Source organism: Maylandia zebra, linkage group LG1 (genome assembly GCF_041146795.1).
Source record: "Maylandia zebra isolate NMK-2024a linkage group LG1, Mzebra_GT3a, whole genome shotgun sequence".
In the NCBI taxonomy this organism is placed as follows: Eukaryota; Metazoa; Chordata; class Actinopteri; order Cichliformes; family Cichlidae; genus Maylandia; species Maylandia zebra.
This window is the reverse complement of record NC_135167.1, coordinates 9,012,936-9,028,889: the sequence shown is the minus strand read 5'-3', so window position 1 is coordinate 9,028,889 and position 15,954 is coordinate 9,012,936. Positions and strand designations below refer to the sequence as shown.

General features: G+C 39.7%; 2 protein-coding genes across 3 annotated transcripts in view; both read right to left on the bottom strand.

The window, feature by feature from the left end:
• The window catches only part of adcy7 (adenylate cyclase 7), a 64,127-nt gene extending 56,347 nt beyond the window's left edge, over nt 1–7,780 (bottom strand). For both annotated transcript variants that reach the window (XM_004539696.5, XM_004539697.5), the window contains exon 1: nt 7,637–7,780. The gene's annotated coding sequence lies outside the window, so the exon portion shown is untranslated. The remainder of the gene's footprint in view (nt 1–7,636) is intronic.
• A 749-nt stretch (nt 7,781–8,529) lies between these two features.
• tent4b (terminal nucleotidyltransferase 4B) overlaps nt 8,530–15,954 on the bottom strand; it is a 31,043-nt gene continuing 23,618 nt past the window's right edge. The window contains exons 5-12 of the mRNA XM_004539698.3: nt 15,178–15,285; nt 14,784–14,912; nt 14,385–14,598; nt 13,795–13,921; nt 13,375–13,460; nt 12,986–13,194; nt 12,698–12,844; nt 8,530–10,944 (exon numbers count right to left, since the gene is read on the bottom strand). Of these exons, the coding sequence (XP_004539755.2) occupies nt 10,783–10,944; nt 12,698–12,844; nt 12,986–13,194; nt 13,375–13,460; nt 13,795–13,921; nt 14,385–14,598; nt 14,784–14,912; nt 15,178–15,285 (1,182 nt within the window). The 3' untranslated portion in view covers nt 8,530–10,782. The remainder of the gene's footprint in view (nt 10,945–12,697; nt 12,845–12,985; nt 13,195–13,374; nt 13,461–13,794; nt 13,922–14,384; nt 14,599–14,783; nt 14,913–15,177; nt 15,286–15,954) is intronic.

Below are 15,954 nucleotides of genomic sequence, written 5' to 3'. Positions count from 1 at the left end.
TGTTGGGAAAAGATTCTGGGAGAAACTGATTCAGAGACATCGCCAAACCAGACGTCATCTTCACCCTACTCTCCACGGACTCGTGTTTTTTTTAAGACCAAGATGAGATTAGGTTGACTTTAAATATATGGAACAAGTGCAAGCAGTGTGAAAACAATCCGGAGAGCTTGGTGGTTCTGGCGCTCGACAGTAAGTGGCCTGATTCACTGACCGATGTTTTTGCTCTGTTTTTATAGCTGTGTTTACATCCATGCTTTAAACACTGAGCTGTCACGTGTCACTGAAAGCTTATTATCAAGGCACCATGTCAGAAGTATAGTTGAAATGATGTTTAAAGCTAAGATCAGACCACAGGGTACCCTTCTGTAGCAATGGTTTTTGTTAAATTAAAAAAAAAAAAAAAAGCTGTCTCTATTATTATGCAAGAAATAAAATCGCACAAGAGAGGATAAAGCAAACGAGCATTTACAGCATGCACGATGAAGACTGTGCCGAAAAAGGATTAGCTGTGATCCCTGGGTGAAAGCACTAGAGTCGAGAGTTAATGAGTCCGATTAGTCCCCACTGTGTGTTCGAGGATTAGCACACTGTCCACCTAGAGGAACCCTTCTCCTTTCGAGCCTGAAGGGGAGAGACAGCAGAGCGAGAGAGCCTGCTCCGAAGCAGATGAGAGAAAGCGAGATTGAAAAATGAGCGACGAAGAGAGAAAAGACAGGAAAGAGGGGAGAAATTGGAGAAATTATCAGTGCTGTAAGTGGCTAGAAGCATTTTAAGAACATGATGAGGTCTAATAACAACAGAAAATGCCTATTAGTAAGAAACACTGCCTGTGTGTGTGCGTGCGTGCTTAATGAGGACAAATCTGGATGGAATTTCTCTACTGAGACTGATAGGAAGGAAGTACTCAACAGTAAAGAGGGAAAATAGCTTTATCCTGACACACAACCCCATCTCAATACACTCAAAGAGATCAGACATGTACTTTAAAATGATTGTTCAAAAATGATGCTTCCTGAGATTTGGTGAGGGTTTTAATGTATTAGTATTTAAAAACTTTAAATATGTTCTTGTGCCATTCTGTGTTGCCAGCTCCCACTCTTGTTGGGAAAAAAAAATGTGCTTTTTAAAAAAAAAACAACAACAATATAGCCAAAAAGAGAAATAAGCATGCTGCCAAGCAAGAACGATACTGAAAGCAGCACAAAGAGACAGCTTGTGTTCCTCTCAGCTTCACAGATGGTGTCAACTCTAGTTCTTAAGAAAAACCTGTGAGAAGTCACATTGTGCATCCGGTGAAGGTTCCCCACATTTCCTGTCAAGGTCATTATCTTTGTCAAGCACAAACCAAGAGTATATGTTGCACATAGGTGTTAGCTCATTTATATATATATATATATGCGTGCGTTTAGGTAAGCGACGCACAACTCAGCAAGATTCTCTTCAGCGCTGATGATAACGCTGTGTACCCGTTTCAAAACACAGGAGCGGTCAAATTAAACAGGGCACACTCATCTTCTTTCATTTGCTTAGAAGAGAAAGGCACCATTTACACTGCAAATGCCCATTTACATTGTGCATTTAACATAAGTTTACATACCTATATTGAGTTATCTGTACTTTTTTTTTCCTTCACAAACTGAGGCGTGTAGGTGTCCATACTGCTGCAGAACACTTATGCAATTTAATTCGGTGGTTTCCAATGTTTGCAGCAAAAAAAACCAAACAGGTCATCTGACTGAAGTTATATTTACACCAAAGGTGAAGTGAAACTCACACAAATATAGCCTGAGAAGTGTTTTTGGAAACCAACACAGAAGGGTTATAATGGATAGCTGGAATGAAGTTACAGTAACGTATTTTATCAAGCCCTAAAATTACTCTTCTCCCCAAGCCCTCTGCTTTATTACTCTGTCCATATAGGCCGTCATTCAGCTCAAATGACAAAAACAAGATTCTGTAGCTGTTGTTAACGTCTGGAGTAGGGCTATGCCATGTCATATTGTCTGCAATTAAACATTATTAATAAATGTCAAATCGAAACATCACTGCTACCGTGAAACCACGTGTTTAAATTCCACAGTGTGCTCAACAATGACACAAGCCTGGGCAAGTTTGAAGGCAAGAGCCGTGCGTCAGCCTCCAAGGACGATTTAGCAAAACCCGAGCTACTTCAACAGCTTCCAACAAAACAAAATACTTTACATAATATACAGGAAAACTGTTTCCACTAAAGATTGAACACAGCTGGTGATGTGCGAAACAAATATAAACAAATGACTCCACCAGGTGTCGCTGGCTGCTCTCCATTATGACAGGAAGAGCAAAGGTGGATAGAAATTAAGGATGTGGTTACATGGTGGAAAAGCTACAGTGGGGCAAAAAAGTATTTAGTCAGCCACCGATTGTGCAAGTTCCCCCACCTAAAATGATGACAGAGGTCAGTAATTTGCACCAGAGGTACACTTCAACTGTGAGAGACAGAATGTGAAAGAAAAATCCATGAATCCACATGGTAGGATTTGTAAAGAATTTATTCGTAAATTAGGGTGGAAAATAAGTATTTGGTCAATAACAAAAATACAACTCAATACTTTGTAACATAACCTTTGTTGGCAATAACAGAGGTCAAACGTTTACTATAGGTCTTTACCAGGTTTGCACACACAGTAGCTGGTATTTTGGCCCATTCCTCCATGCAGATCTTCTCGAGAGCAGTGATGTTTTGGGGCTGTCGCCGAGCAACACGGACTTTCAACTCCCGCCACAGATTTTCTATGGGGTTGAGGTCTGGAGACTGGCTAGGCCACTCCAGGACTTTCAAATGCTTCTTACGGAGCCACTCCTTTGTTGCCCGGGCGGTGTGTTTTGGATCATTGTCATGTTGGAAGACCCAGCCTCGTTTCATCTTCAAAGTTCTCACTGATGGAAGGAGGTTTTGGCTCAAAATCTCACGATACATGGCCCCATTCATTCTGTCCTTAACACGGATCAGTCGTCCTGTCCCCTTGGCAGAAAAACAGCCCCATAGCATGATGTTTCCACCCCCATGCTTCACAGTAGGTATGGTGTTCTTGGGATGCAACTCAGTATTCTTCTTCCTCCAAACACGACGAGTTGAGTTTATACCAAAAAGTTCTACTTTGGTTTCATCTGACCACATGACATTCTCCCAATCCTCTGCTGTATCATCCATGTGCTCTCTGGCAAACTTCAGACGGGCCTGGACATGCACTGGCTTCAGCAGCGGAACACGTCTGGCACTGCGGGATTTGATTCCCTGCCGTTGTAGTGTGTTACTGATGGTGACCTTTGTTACTTTGGTCCCAGCTCTCTGCAGGTCATTCACCAGGTCCCCCCGTGTGGTTCTGGGATCTTTGCTCACCGTTCTCATGATCATTTTGACCCCACGGGATGAGATCTTGCGTGGAGCCCCAGACCGAGGGAGATTATCAGTGGTCTTGTATGTCTTCCATTTTCTGATGATTGCCCCCACAGTTGATTTTTTCACACCAAGCTGCTTGCCTATTGTAGATTCACTCTTCCCAGTCTGGTGCAGGTCTACAATACTTTTCCTGGTGTCCTTCGAAAGCTCTTTGGTCTTGGCCATGGCGGAGTTTGGAGTCTGACTGTTTGAGGCTGTGGACAGGTGTCTTTTATACAGATGATGAGTTCAAACAGGTGCCATTCATACAGGTAACGAGTGGGGGACAGAAAAGCTTCTTACAGAAGACGTTACAGGTCTGTGAGAGCCAGAGATTTTCCTTGTTTGAGGTGACCAAATACTTATTTTCCACCCTAATTTACGAATAAATTCTTTACAAATCCTACCATGTGAATTCATGGATTTTTTTTTCACATTCTGTCTCTCACAGTTGAAGTGTACCTCTGGTGCAAATTACTGACCTCTGTCATCATTTTAAGTGGGGGAACTTGCACAATCGGTGGCTGACTAAATACTTTTTTGCCCCACTGTACCTCGGCCCAGGTGGTTAAAAAGCTCGATCCTAAACATTTCAGGTAGAAAATATTTTTTGATAACAGTGTTGAAGCTTGCTACCGCTCTCTGTAAGCTACAAGGATCAATGAAAAGATACTGTCAGTAATATCATTATCGCAAATTTTCTTGAAATCTTGTGATATCATTTTGCGGCTATACTGCCCATCCTTTGCTTGGAGACCAGACAGACTCAGGTATCCGCTAACCAGGGTTGTCACGATACTTGAATTTCAAAACTCGATACTGATACCGAGGAAAATACTTGATACCCGATACCATCTTTGATATCCATGGGGACATAGTGTGTTTTGGACACATAACTGTGTTTTCCTGTCAAATGGACACTGTCTGGTGACATTTGTTGCCTACCTTCTATATTAATGTTATAGCTTTATTACTCAACCATAGCTGCAAGCCACTACCTTACTGATAACAGACAGACAGTGTGGCTAACGGATAATTGCTAATAGTGTTTCATAGTATTATCATCAAATTTTACAGTGGAGTTAGTAATTGGCCATAGCTTAATGAGATAAACACCAAACCAAAGGATGCAAATTTGAATAAATTTGATTACGTTAGCCTACAAAATGACCTGATTCATTTTACTCCAATGCATTAACATTTTTACTAAGGATGCATGACAGTGCAGACTATGAATACATAACATGAAAAATAATGGTTGTCAACAAACCCCACTGATGAAGACATGCTAGCACTGAAACCACACACTGGGAACTGCTGTCTTATACTAGCGACATGGTCAGCTGAGGCTCCACGCGAGAGGGCGAAGAAACACAAAACAACTGAACTACCAGTTATTATCATCACAAAGCAGACCCTGGTGTCATTCCCCACAATCTGTTTTGTTATAGTTTGGGATTTTTTTGTGCGCACTCACAGCTAAACCCTGTTTGGGTGCATCAAACTGTAAAATCAATCTGCAAAATTACAACACAGTTTTCATCGTGTCAAAATTACATACATCATACCATCACAAAGGATAACTGCACACCAGTGGCCAATGCTAATGTATAGGTTACGATTTAGATTACAGCTTTTCTGTCAACGGGTTAGGGTTATTTAGGGAATTGCAGTAACGCATTCACCTGCTGAGCCATGACCAAGAATTTAACACCACTGCCACTGCATAGACTAACCCCTCCATTACATTAAAACACATGAGCTCCATACGTCAAAGCAATGATTTCTCTTGCTTGCAGATATTTTACACTGACCATTATACATGGTAGTCTCACCATTTTAGGCTTCAATGTTTTTCACTGCCTAGATTAAATTAAAACAAAGTGATGTCATTAAAAATAACAGCAAGTGGTCAATCCATAAGCCGCCTGTACTTATGAGAATTGGAAAAGGGATCAGATTAGTAATCAAGCAAGTGATACACAGCCGCCCCACAGAAGCTATGTCTCTTATCCCGATGGAGTCAGTAACAGTGAGTAGGCTCAAACAAGCAGAAACATGAGAATTAGCCTATCCATATGATAGCAGGAATGCACATGTCATTCGGTTCTTGGGTTTACACATTTATACACGTCATCACAGCGTAAACAAAAAAAAAAGCTTTTAAGCCATGTAAAGAGTTTATCACCAGAACAGCTTTGTAGAGAAGAAACACAAAGCCAATTGGTGTTTTCAGAAGTCACTTGTACAGCTACACAATCTCTTCCTGGCTCTTAGGAGAAGTAATATGGCCTTCATCCACAGTTTAAACTACCTGCCGATGCCAAGAAATGACTTCGCTGCAGCTTCACTTTACGGAAAGTAACAGCTGAGGAAGTGCAACATTAAATACTCAGATGTGATGGAGTTTACATATCATTTCTCAAACTATTTGCAATAAATTATCACAAAGACCGATTTCAAGTGAAGCCATATATTGCGAGTTGTGTATGTAAGCTGTTCAGCTGATGTCTAATCTTCTATTCAGACCAAAGCAAGCGAGTGGACTGTGTGCACATAAACAGATTTGCCTGAAAAGCTATACATCAGCCGACCATTATAATCCCTTAAAACTATGTCCTGTATGTTCTGCTTTCAGAGATCACATCACCTATGCTGTAACATTACATTCAGGCAAAATTATGCACACTGCTGGCTCAATAAATACATGGGCTGACAATGTGCGGTTGCTTTCTATTTAGGAAACAGACTGAACTTCACAACAACAAAAATAGCTCTTAATATGTCTAACTTTAAGATAATAATAAAACTACCTCACACTCACTGTGATGCACCCAAATAATACACGGACCATTTCCTGCAAAAATAAAGAAGCCCCAGTGAAAACTGTTGTCAGTGAGATATAGGAATCAACGTTTTTCTGTATTGTGAATATATTATTAAAATCAATTTAAGGTCATTTTAAATCCACTTAAATGAAATCTGAGCTCATAGATGGATATCTAAAAAAAATGGACAAACACTGTGTGAGAAGTTAAAATATTATTAAAATCGGATGGTTAGTTATTTTGATTTCATTAAAAATGACTCATGCTGCTTTCTCTGGGATCTCGCAGCACAGCTCCACAACTGTTGTTTTAATGACCACTAGTTAAAAAGTGCAGATAACGTCATTTAATATTAGATCATTTTAAACTGATTTGTAAATAAATCAAATTCAATTTCGATTTTAAACTCAAACAGTAAAGCGCCTTCTGAAGCACGCACTGTGTTGTGCTCCAGTTACTAAAGGACTAAAGCCAGTTTCACTCTGAAATGAGTATACAGGCACTGACGGGGGCACTATTCGTGGTAGAAACGGGGACCATATGTTGTAGGAAGAGATTTGAAGAGATAAAACTATTTTAAATCAGCAACATCCAGCCTGCCAAAAAGCAACTTACTTATTAAAAACAATTTTACCTTCCCTAAAATGCCCTTGTTGGTTTGAAGAACACCAGAGCACGGAGAAAAGACATCACAGGATCACTGGTAGAGTTTAATCCATGCCGAAGTAAATAAACTGGTTATATTTGGATGGGTGCGCTCAATAAATGAGTGAGAAACACTACCAGTCATTACCCGGTGACATACAAGGAGATACACATTTGACACAAACGCATGGCAGACCGAAAGCCCGTTTAGAACAAGGGATAAATCCACTTTCTGATTTCTCACAGTTTCAGACAGTTTCTCCACCTACAACTCGAACAAACTCGCACTAAATATGTGACAAAGAGGATTTCAATATTAACATTTGAAGCTCTAACTCTCAAAGGCAGGTCGCTTAGATCGAGTCAGGAGTGAGTAGCTTCATTTCCGAAACACACCAATTCAACTTCTTGCAGTCTGGATGACAAGAGCAGGCAGGTAAAAATGCGTCAAGGAAAATCGATGCGGAGATCAAGAAAAGTGTCATTTTATTTAACTTTAGACTTCGACAAATTTACACACACACACATACATATATATACATACATATATATATAAACCTCGACTTAAATGAAAAGGTGTTGCCAGAGATGGAAAGTTTTCCGCTGAGACATCCTTGTGTTAACCGTTTTCCCCCCGTGCAACCAGTTACCCTTCTCTTGAGCATGCAGGTGTTAATGTGTCAGGAAGGGTCGTTTTTGTTTTGTTTCGTTTTTTAAATCAAACAAGAGTTTAGCATCTTACCTGAGAGACTTAAAGGTCTTCCGGGAAATAAATCGTACATAAACGAACCGGTAAGTGCTCATTGAGTGCGTGGTCCCCGTGCGCCTCTTCTCTACTCTTCAATTGCCCGTGCGCGCGTTGCGCCAAGCGAGCACGCCCCTCCTCCATCACTGTCACACACCAGGGGCGTTAACCAGACTTTTTTCAACATTGGGCAAAGATGGGAGCCCCAAAAAAGGCAGGGGGGAGACCACAGACCCGGTTAAATATAGTATAGAAAGCATTGGCTACTATTTTGAGGCTCATGCAGGAGAGTCCTATGAACTAAGAGAGATGTATTGTGTGAAGAGTAGTTTTGCACAAGAGTTTAAAACTATTTTTGCTTACGGTGGCTGCAATTATCTTTGATGTTAACTTAATATCTGTACTGCATTTATATTTCTGTCATCGTACTTATTGAGAACACTAGAAACGTCTGTGCAGTTTTGTTAAAACCACCATAAAAACGTCTTTCAAGACTGTAATTTCAAACTTGCACAGAATGCAATGCTGGTTAGCGTAGTTGCCTACAATAAAACCTTTTGGTAAGATGCTGCCACCTTGTGGTTTAAGTTTTCAATACATTTTTAGTAGGGTTTATACATTTTAAAGCTTTAATCACTGAAACAATGTGGAGTATGAGTTACATACAATATTTGCATGCAAAATAAAAGAATTTCAGTCAAATACAGGAGTATTTGCACCACTGGTTCATTTCATGCTCTTGGAGACTTTCAGATGAGCTCCCCTCTGGAGATGTCCCTCTCACACCCCAACACAATGCTGCTTTTCATTTTAAGTGACCTTACAATTATTTAATTTAGTCAACAAAGAGACAGACAATTCAAAATAAAAGTCAAAGGCAGACCAGAAACTTGTCTCAACATATGGTTTAATGATATGGTTTTTATTGCATGGATTGTAATAGCTGCAGAAAAACATTTCAAATGAGTACAGTTGGGGTCAAAGCTTTCCTGCTGTGAAGAAACATGGTCAGTGGACATTCAGATGGCACAACTTGATTCACCTTTCTCCTTGTCTGTCGACCACAAGACCAGCGCTGTTATACTGCATTTTTTTAAACCTCAGCTGTAGTACTTGAGGATGAGTGAGGTGTTGGAAGGGTAGTGGAACTAGGTTTTTTTTGTGGGTTTTTTTGTGTTTTTTTTTTTTTTTTTTTAATAATTCAACACCAAATAACAGTAAGTTGACTTAAAAGTGTCCTGATCCTGCTCCATCTAAACATAACATAGCTCGGTGGTGAGCATAACATTGTGTCGCTACAGTAGTCATTGTGGAGTAGCATTCTATAACGTGAGGTGGTGGTTATTGCTGGCTACTTGTTTTACTGTGGGTGATTCTTGTCACATCTGAGAAAGGTAGATGACGAGGGGACTGCACTGTGCTTCGGTGTGAGACTCCCTCCTAGAAAAACTGTTTAAGTTGAAAGTTTGCTATGTGCAGCTGCCTATTCAGATAAGACACCAAGCTTATGTCAATCACAATCGCACACAAACCCAAAAAAAAAAAAAAAAAAAAAAAAAGGGAAAAAAAACCCCAAATGCAGTATACAAGCCCAAACTCTGTGGATTAAGACTTGGAGCAATAACTCCATCTACAGGTTAGTTGCTGTACTGCAATGACAGAAGTGTTCTGTTGATTTATAAACCGTAAAACAAATAGTCTCTCTTAAACTAGGTAGACCAGCCACATGAATAGAAAATTCTCACCACATGACTTGTAAAATGGTCTTAAATTGTTCAAAGTACCTTGGTCACTCAACTGTCAGTGGAACAAGAGAGAAAAAAAAAAAAAAAAAAAAAAAAAAAGTAGTAGTAGTACAACAATAAAAAGGTGGCATCTTCCTGTATCCTAACATGCCCGACCCCAACCCACCTCCCGACAACTTATCCCATTTCAAATATAGGACTCAAAGATATGGGCTCTAATGTTAAACACATAGATCCATACTATGTTCATACAATTAATAAAAAAATAAATACATTTAACAAATACAAATGATTTTGTAGTTTGTAAATTATCAGAGAAACAGATTATTATCGCATTGATGACACGTTTTCAAGTGTAGGATTTTGTTGTTTTTTTTGTCCCCCCTCCCCCCAATAAAACCCATTATCGCCCTATACGTTTCAAACCTGTAGTCTTAAAGCCTCTACACTGATGCGACTGAGCTGGATAAGAGAACTCGAGCTCCCTCTGCTCATCTATAGGGCTGTATTGTGAGCAAAGGCTCACTCAGGGCTAACTGTTAACACTGTAGCACACTCAGAAAGCAAACAGGAGAAAAACTAGATGCTGATGATTTCTGTTGGCAATGGGACCCAAAGCAGCGGGAGCAAAATGTGCATGTTTATACGACTTCAAATTGTCTGTAAAAATGTCATACGAAATAGGTTCCTCTTAGTTGTGATTTTTTTTTAACAGTTTTTTGCTTATTTTGTGTGTTTTTTTGTACAAATCTTTTTATAACCTGTTTAGACATAACAAAACAATTTAAATCAACTAAAAACATATCATGCATAAGTTATTTCCCCGCTCTTATTGATTGCATTTGTAAGTGACCATCATTTAAAAAAAAAAAAAAAAAAAAAAAAAAAAAAAATCTTCATACACATTTTCTGTTCAACATAACTTTTTTTTGTACATTTTAAGCAATTTGCATACTTTAATTTCTCTTTAAAACCTTTGATCCTATTTTCCAGCCAGCAGTTCCAGGTATTGCTCCAGAGCTGATTCACAAACCTGGCCTGTCCATTCCTGTACAGCAGGAGGCGCAAGAGGCATATTGTGTAGGTGCTGGCTATGGAAAGAAAAACCCCACTCCTTACAAGAAGCTGTTGGGAAGCTGGAAACTGACCGTTTACCCTTTGTGATTTCAGTTCAAGTCCATGAAATTATGTCCATTTCCAATTACGATTCTCTTTGTGAGTTTTTCCTCCCTGCTAGAGGATGTTGCTCGTCACCCTGAAAAGCCAGATTGAAAGAGTTCTGGACGATGTTTCAATACTAGTAGTCTCCCAAGCCTCGAGTCTGGCAGCAGAAGTAAGATGTGACAGTCCGTTGCAGAAAAGGAAGGGAGATCTGGGGTGATGCTAGCAAAATTAACCCTATCTGTAAAGATCCTCTTGTGTAGAGTCTCGCACATTTTTCCTCCTCTTGCTGCTGGCCTGGTGGTGGTGCGGCTTGTTGCTCGGATGGCTTTTGCCACCGGATAAGTTGGTCTGCTGCCCGTGATGGCCACTCTTTTGGTGAGAACGAGACATCCTGGCCTTGGAGGCAGAGGACAAAACATTTAGTTATTAATAGTGGTGGAATTTCCGTAGACATGCAGCGGGTAAAATAAGCACTTCAACTCAATATATTTCTAGAGGTGCCATTTAGATGAAATCACCAGATGTCGGTAACAACCCATCCAATGCACACATGCAAAGAAATCAAACCACTGATGTCCATAAATTATGTGTAATAATGAGACATGACACAGGGATAAAGTACTGAACAAGTAATACTTTGTACAAAAGTCTTTGTTTGTTCAAGACCCTCCTGCGGTGTGATTTTGGCCCAGTTGTCCAAACAAACAGTCTTCAAAATCTGAAAGTTCCCTTCTATGAACTCTGACCTTTAGTTTTTTGGGAGGTTTTATTTGTTTTTGTTTTGTTACACTGACTTTCAGTTGGATTCAGGTCAGGTTGGCTGGGGCATTGTAGCAGCTGTACTTTCTCTGAAATCAATTGAGAGGTCCCTTGGCAGTGTTTGGAATCATCGTCTTGCTAAAACATCCATCCTTGTTCCAGCTTCATCCTCCTGGTAGATGGCAGCAGATTTTTAATCAAGGATGTGTCGGTATATTTTTCCATTCATCTTTCCTTCAAGTCTATGAAGCATTCCAGTCCCATATGCTGAAGACCCCCCCCCCCCCAAAAAAAAAACAACAACAAAAAAACAAAACAAAAGCCCAGCCCTATATCATGATGCTCAACTGATTTGTACTTCACTGTTTGTGCGGTATTTGGGGGGGCAATATGCAGTGCCTTTTGACCTCCAGACATGGTGTGCACTATGGCATTAAAATACTTATTGTTTTCTTTGAAACAACTGTACCTGCTGTAGCTCTGTGGTCATTGGCTTTTGGACAACTCTTGTAACAATTCTTTTCACTTCTGTCTGAAATCTTGCAGGAGCACCTGGTTTATGGTGAAATGATGTTCTTTCCACTTCAGGATTACGGCCCCAACAGTGCTCACTGGAACCTTCAGTTTAGAAATTCTTCTGTAGCTGATGCCATCTGTGTGTTTTGCAATAAAAAGGTTGCAAAGGTCTTGCGAGAGCTGAGATTTCAGCTGAAGTCATGACTTGCTATGCCTTTTTGCACTTCCCTTTTTTTCATGTGTTCAACACTTTTTCCCCCTCATGTCATTTCTTATGGTTTAATTTCTTTGCATGTGTGCTTAGATGGGCTGTTACCAACATTTTGTTGATTTCATGTCAATAGCACCTTTAGAAATACATTTACTTGGAAAATTGGTGATGTGTTCAATATTTTACCTGCTGTACAGTGTCAATGTAACTTGCCAGTGATGGTGCAGAAATGTGACAAAAAGCACACTAGAAAAGCTTCTCCATTTCTTTTGCAATCTTTCATTATCCAGAAAAAATAAATACAAATCAAAGTTATCCAGCAGTTATCAGCACAGGGCATTCTAACATTAGCCATTACTCTTAAATATTGCCCAAATTTACTGCAAAAAATATTAAGTTGCATTCTATGATTTTGCAATTGAAATGTTAAAATGTTATATTTATGCATCTGTAGTTCCTCTTGCAACCTATAAACCTTTATAATTTCTTTTTGTCTTATGTGTTCCTCAATCTTTGCTCTTAAACTGGATCTGTTTGAAAAATCTCAATAAGATAAATCCTTGATTTAAAGAGGTTAACAACTATCACAATTAGTCAAGTTAGATTGATACGTCTGTGGTATCTTGAGATGTATGTGTGAATTTAATGTGAAGCTGTGAGTACCTTTCCTCCCTTGTTGCCTCCAGGTGGAGTGCTGGTAGTGTGGCTCTGTGTTCTGTGATTGCTGACAGCAGCAGACTTTTCTCTGTGAGCACTGGATCCTCGGCTGGGCTGCTGTTTGGCAGTCTTACAAGGTGTACTATCAGAGTCCTGGGTGGGGGACAAAATTTGTTACAAAATATAATTTCCAAAATATTTTGTCACCTATAAATCTTTCTTAGGAAGCTTTAAATGTTACAGATATTTGCAATAATGTCATATTTGAAATATGTATGCAGCCACAGGACTGACCCCATCACTTGAGGTGGAAGTAGAGGATGTGGAAGACGGCGACAGTGGGGAGGAGGAGGGAGAGGAGCGGAGTGACGGGGAAGAAGAGTTGGAGGATGTTTTGCTGAGAGGAGTTGACAGTACAGCCACCACAGGATCATTGTCGTCATCTGGAACGTTGTTGTTGCGCTCATCAAGCTGCTGCGATTCAAACAATGTGACTTCATTTTCTACAGAAGCCGGAAAAGACAAATGCAGAGTGAACACATTAAGCCTGTAAAGATTACATTTGGTCTACAATTGGTCTGGAGTTATTAGTACATTCAGCAGACAGTGAACTGCTGATCTTTAGTGGGTCAAAGTTACTTTGCAGTTACTTTTTTCAAACACATGAGAAAACCTGAACATACTGTTGAGTGGGCTTCCCCATTTTTTTCGGATCCATTCTCTGTAGTCATCCACTTCCTGAGTCACACGGATGATCCGGCCAAGTATGCTGTGATAGGACACAAGAGAGAAATACATAGTAAAACAGCAGTCTGAATACAAATGTTATTAGGGTTTGTGTGCATCAAGTGATGCAAGCAACAAAATTTTTTCTTACAATAACTAATAAGTATAAGAAAGTAGATATCATTTCACAGACTGAAGATAAACTGTAAGAAGCCCTTGTTTTTGCTGATAACCCTCCGCTCTGAATGTGACTGTACCAAAACAATCACTGATTCTACTGTCTCAGTTGTTTAAGTCCAAAGAATGAGAATTTCAGTATTAAGAAATTAAATTAGCATTAGACAAGTCCTCGCAAGTTTCTTGAATTTGTTCCTTACCTCTCACTCTCATTGTTGGGGTAGAATTTGGCGATGGGTGACACGGCATGGCTGAGCACCACGTAGGCGTAGTCAAACGCCTGCTTCACTTGCATGGCACCGTAAGAGCTGCGGCCAACATCATTGTCTGTTGGACACAAGACAGAAGGTGAGAACATTACCAACACGCCAATACGATGAAGAATTATCAATTCCACATTGCCCGTTTAATGACAACACCATTTTCTACCATTTAAGTTCTGTGTTGAATCTTTTGATAAGGTATGGCTTTAACCACTTGCACTTTTTAAGGTTTCTGCTATTTCATAATTATTCGCCTTCATTATATATTACATTTGGTTAGAATAACACAGATGGCTCTGCAAGTCTGAAGCCAAAAAAATAATGAGGTCTTAATTGCAGTATGTGACATTATAGTCAGACTGGAGCAGCAGTTTTTACAGTCACGCTAATATAATACTGAAGATCAGACTGGATTTTCTTTGCTTTTTATCGACACACTGTTTGTGTAGCAAAGGCTTGTGCATTTAAATATGCATGTTGCACCAATTTAAGATTCAACACCTCTGAGGAATTAGAATAATTTCTACCTGGCTGTAGTGGGTCCTCAATGTAGAGCATGGAGGGCCTGTAGCCATCCAACATGTTCTTCTGAACCTCGTCTTTGGCAACGTAGCACCCGCCGTCTTTTATCCTGATGCCTGTTTTCAGGTAGTTGAAGTTGCGCCCATAGAGCTCAAAGAATTCAATGAGCAAAACACCAATGTTGATGTTGAGACCAAACACATCCTCCCTGTAGTGAAGCTGGAAACAAAGTACAGGTGGTTGTTAGAAGTACTGTAAATCAGTAAGTTAGCTGCAATTCTTGTTTCTCAGTTTAAACTGCAAATTTCTGAACATTTTATTCACAGGTAAGGGTTTTTATATTTTGTAGTCTTTGTATTTTGTTTCGGAACATTGGGCGGCTGGGTTTAAACTACAGAACCAACCTGCAGAAAGCTGACAGCCATGAGAAAGAGACTGTAGGAGCCAATTCCACCGGTAAAAACCTCATTGAGGTCCCGTTGCAGTAGAAACTGCTTCAGCACCAGGACCAGATAAGGCAGCACAGGATATTTCTACAGAATAAAGACAATAGGGATTATTATATTGTACATTTTTATATAAAGTAGCCTCACGAGAAAGCAAGCATCTTCAGGATTCAGGAAGACCTCGGGGTGATCCCACACAGATTAAGGTCTAAGATCAACTACAACAGTGCTCAAACAATGTACACATCTCTAAAAGAGGGAACTCAGCCTTACAGGTGTTAATACAGAAAAATACATGGAGCAAAAAAAAAGGATCATACATACTGAACAGAAACTGTACTGTAAACTGTACCTCTTTGAATTCCTTGATGAGACGTGCAGCTTTCACTCCACTCGTCACATTGAAGCTGATGTCCACTTTAACTTCAGTGTAAGAGTCTGTCAGTTTAATGATGGGAACCTGGAACATGTGTGACACAGAATACGAATCCCTCACACTTGTTATAAAAGACATTTATAATTTTAAATCTGCACCTATAAACTACTTTGTGTCCAAGTGTGTCTGTAAGTGTGAAAACAACAGGTTCACATGCAATCATACACAACTGATAATCCTCAACTAAAATCCACTTGATATTCCCCTACAACTGCTTATAGGCTTTTTAAGAACCATAATAAGCGACAGTTGCAAAGCAGAAAAGGCTTTTACTAAATCGTCTGAGGTGGTATAAACCCAAATGTTAGGAAAAATCTATTAACAAAGCACAGATTGTTAATTAAACTTTTGGAATTGGTTGAAAAAACAAAAATGATGTGATATGAATGACAATGTTAGCTTCAAGATCATTACATGCTGTGCCACTGCTAGAACCACATCACTTTAGTTTGGATGAAATGTACTCTGTCATTTGTAGCAACAAAACACTTGAAGCATACCAAAGTTCTGATGCTGGCATTTCTCTTCATGTGCATGTCTGTACACATGCCTGACTATAATAAGACAACTATGCTTATCAGCGTCATCAGTGATTTCATACAGCTGCTTGCCTGAATTGAAGACACTGAAAACTAAGGCAAATTGCTCTACATGAATCTGATTTATTGCAGATAATTAGTAGCTTGCAATGAT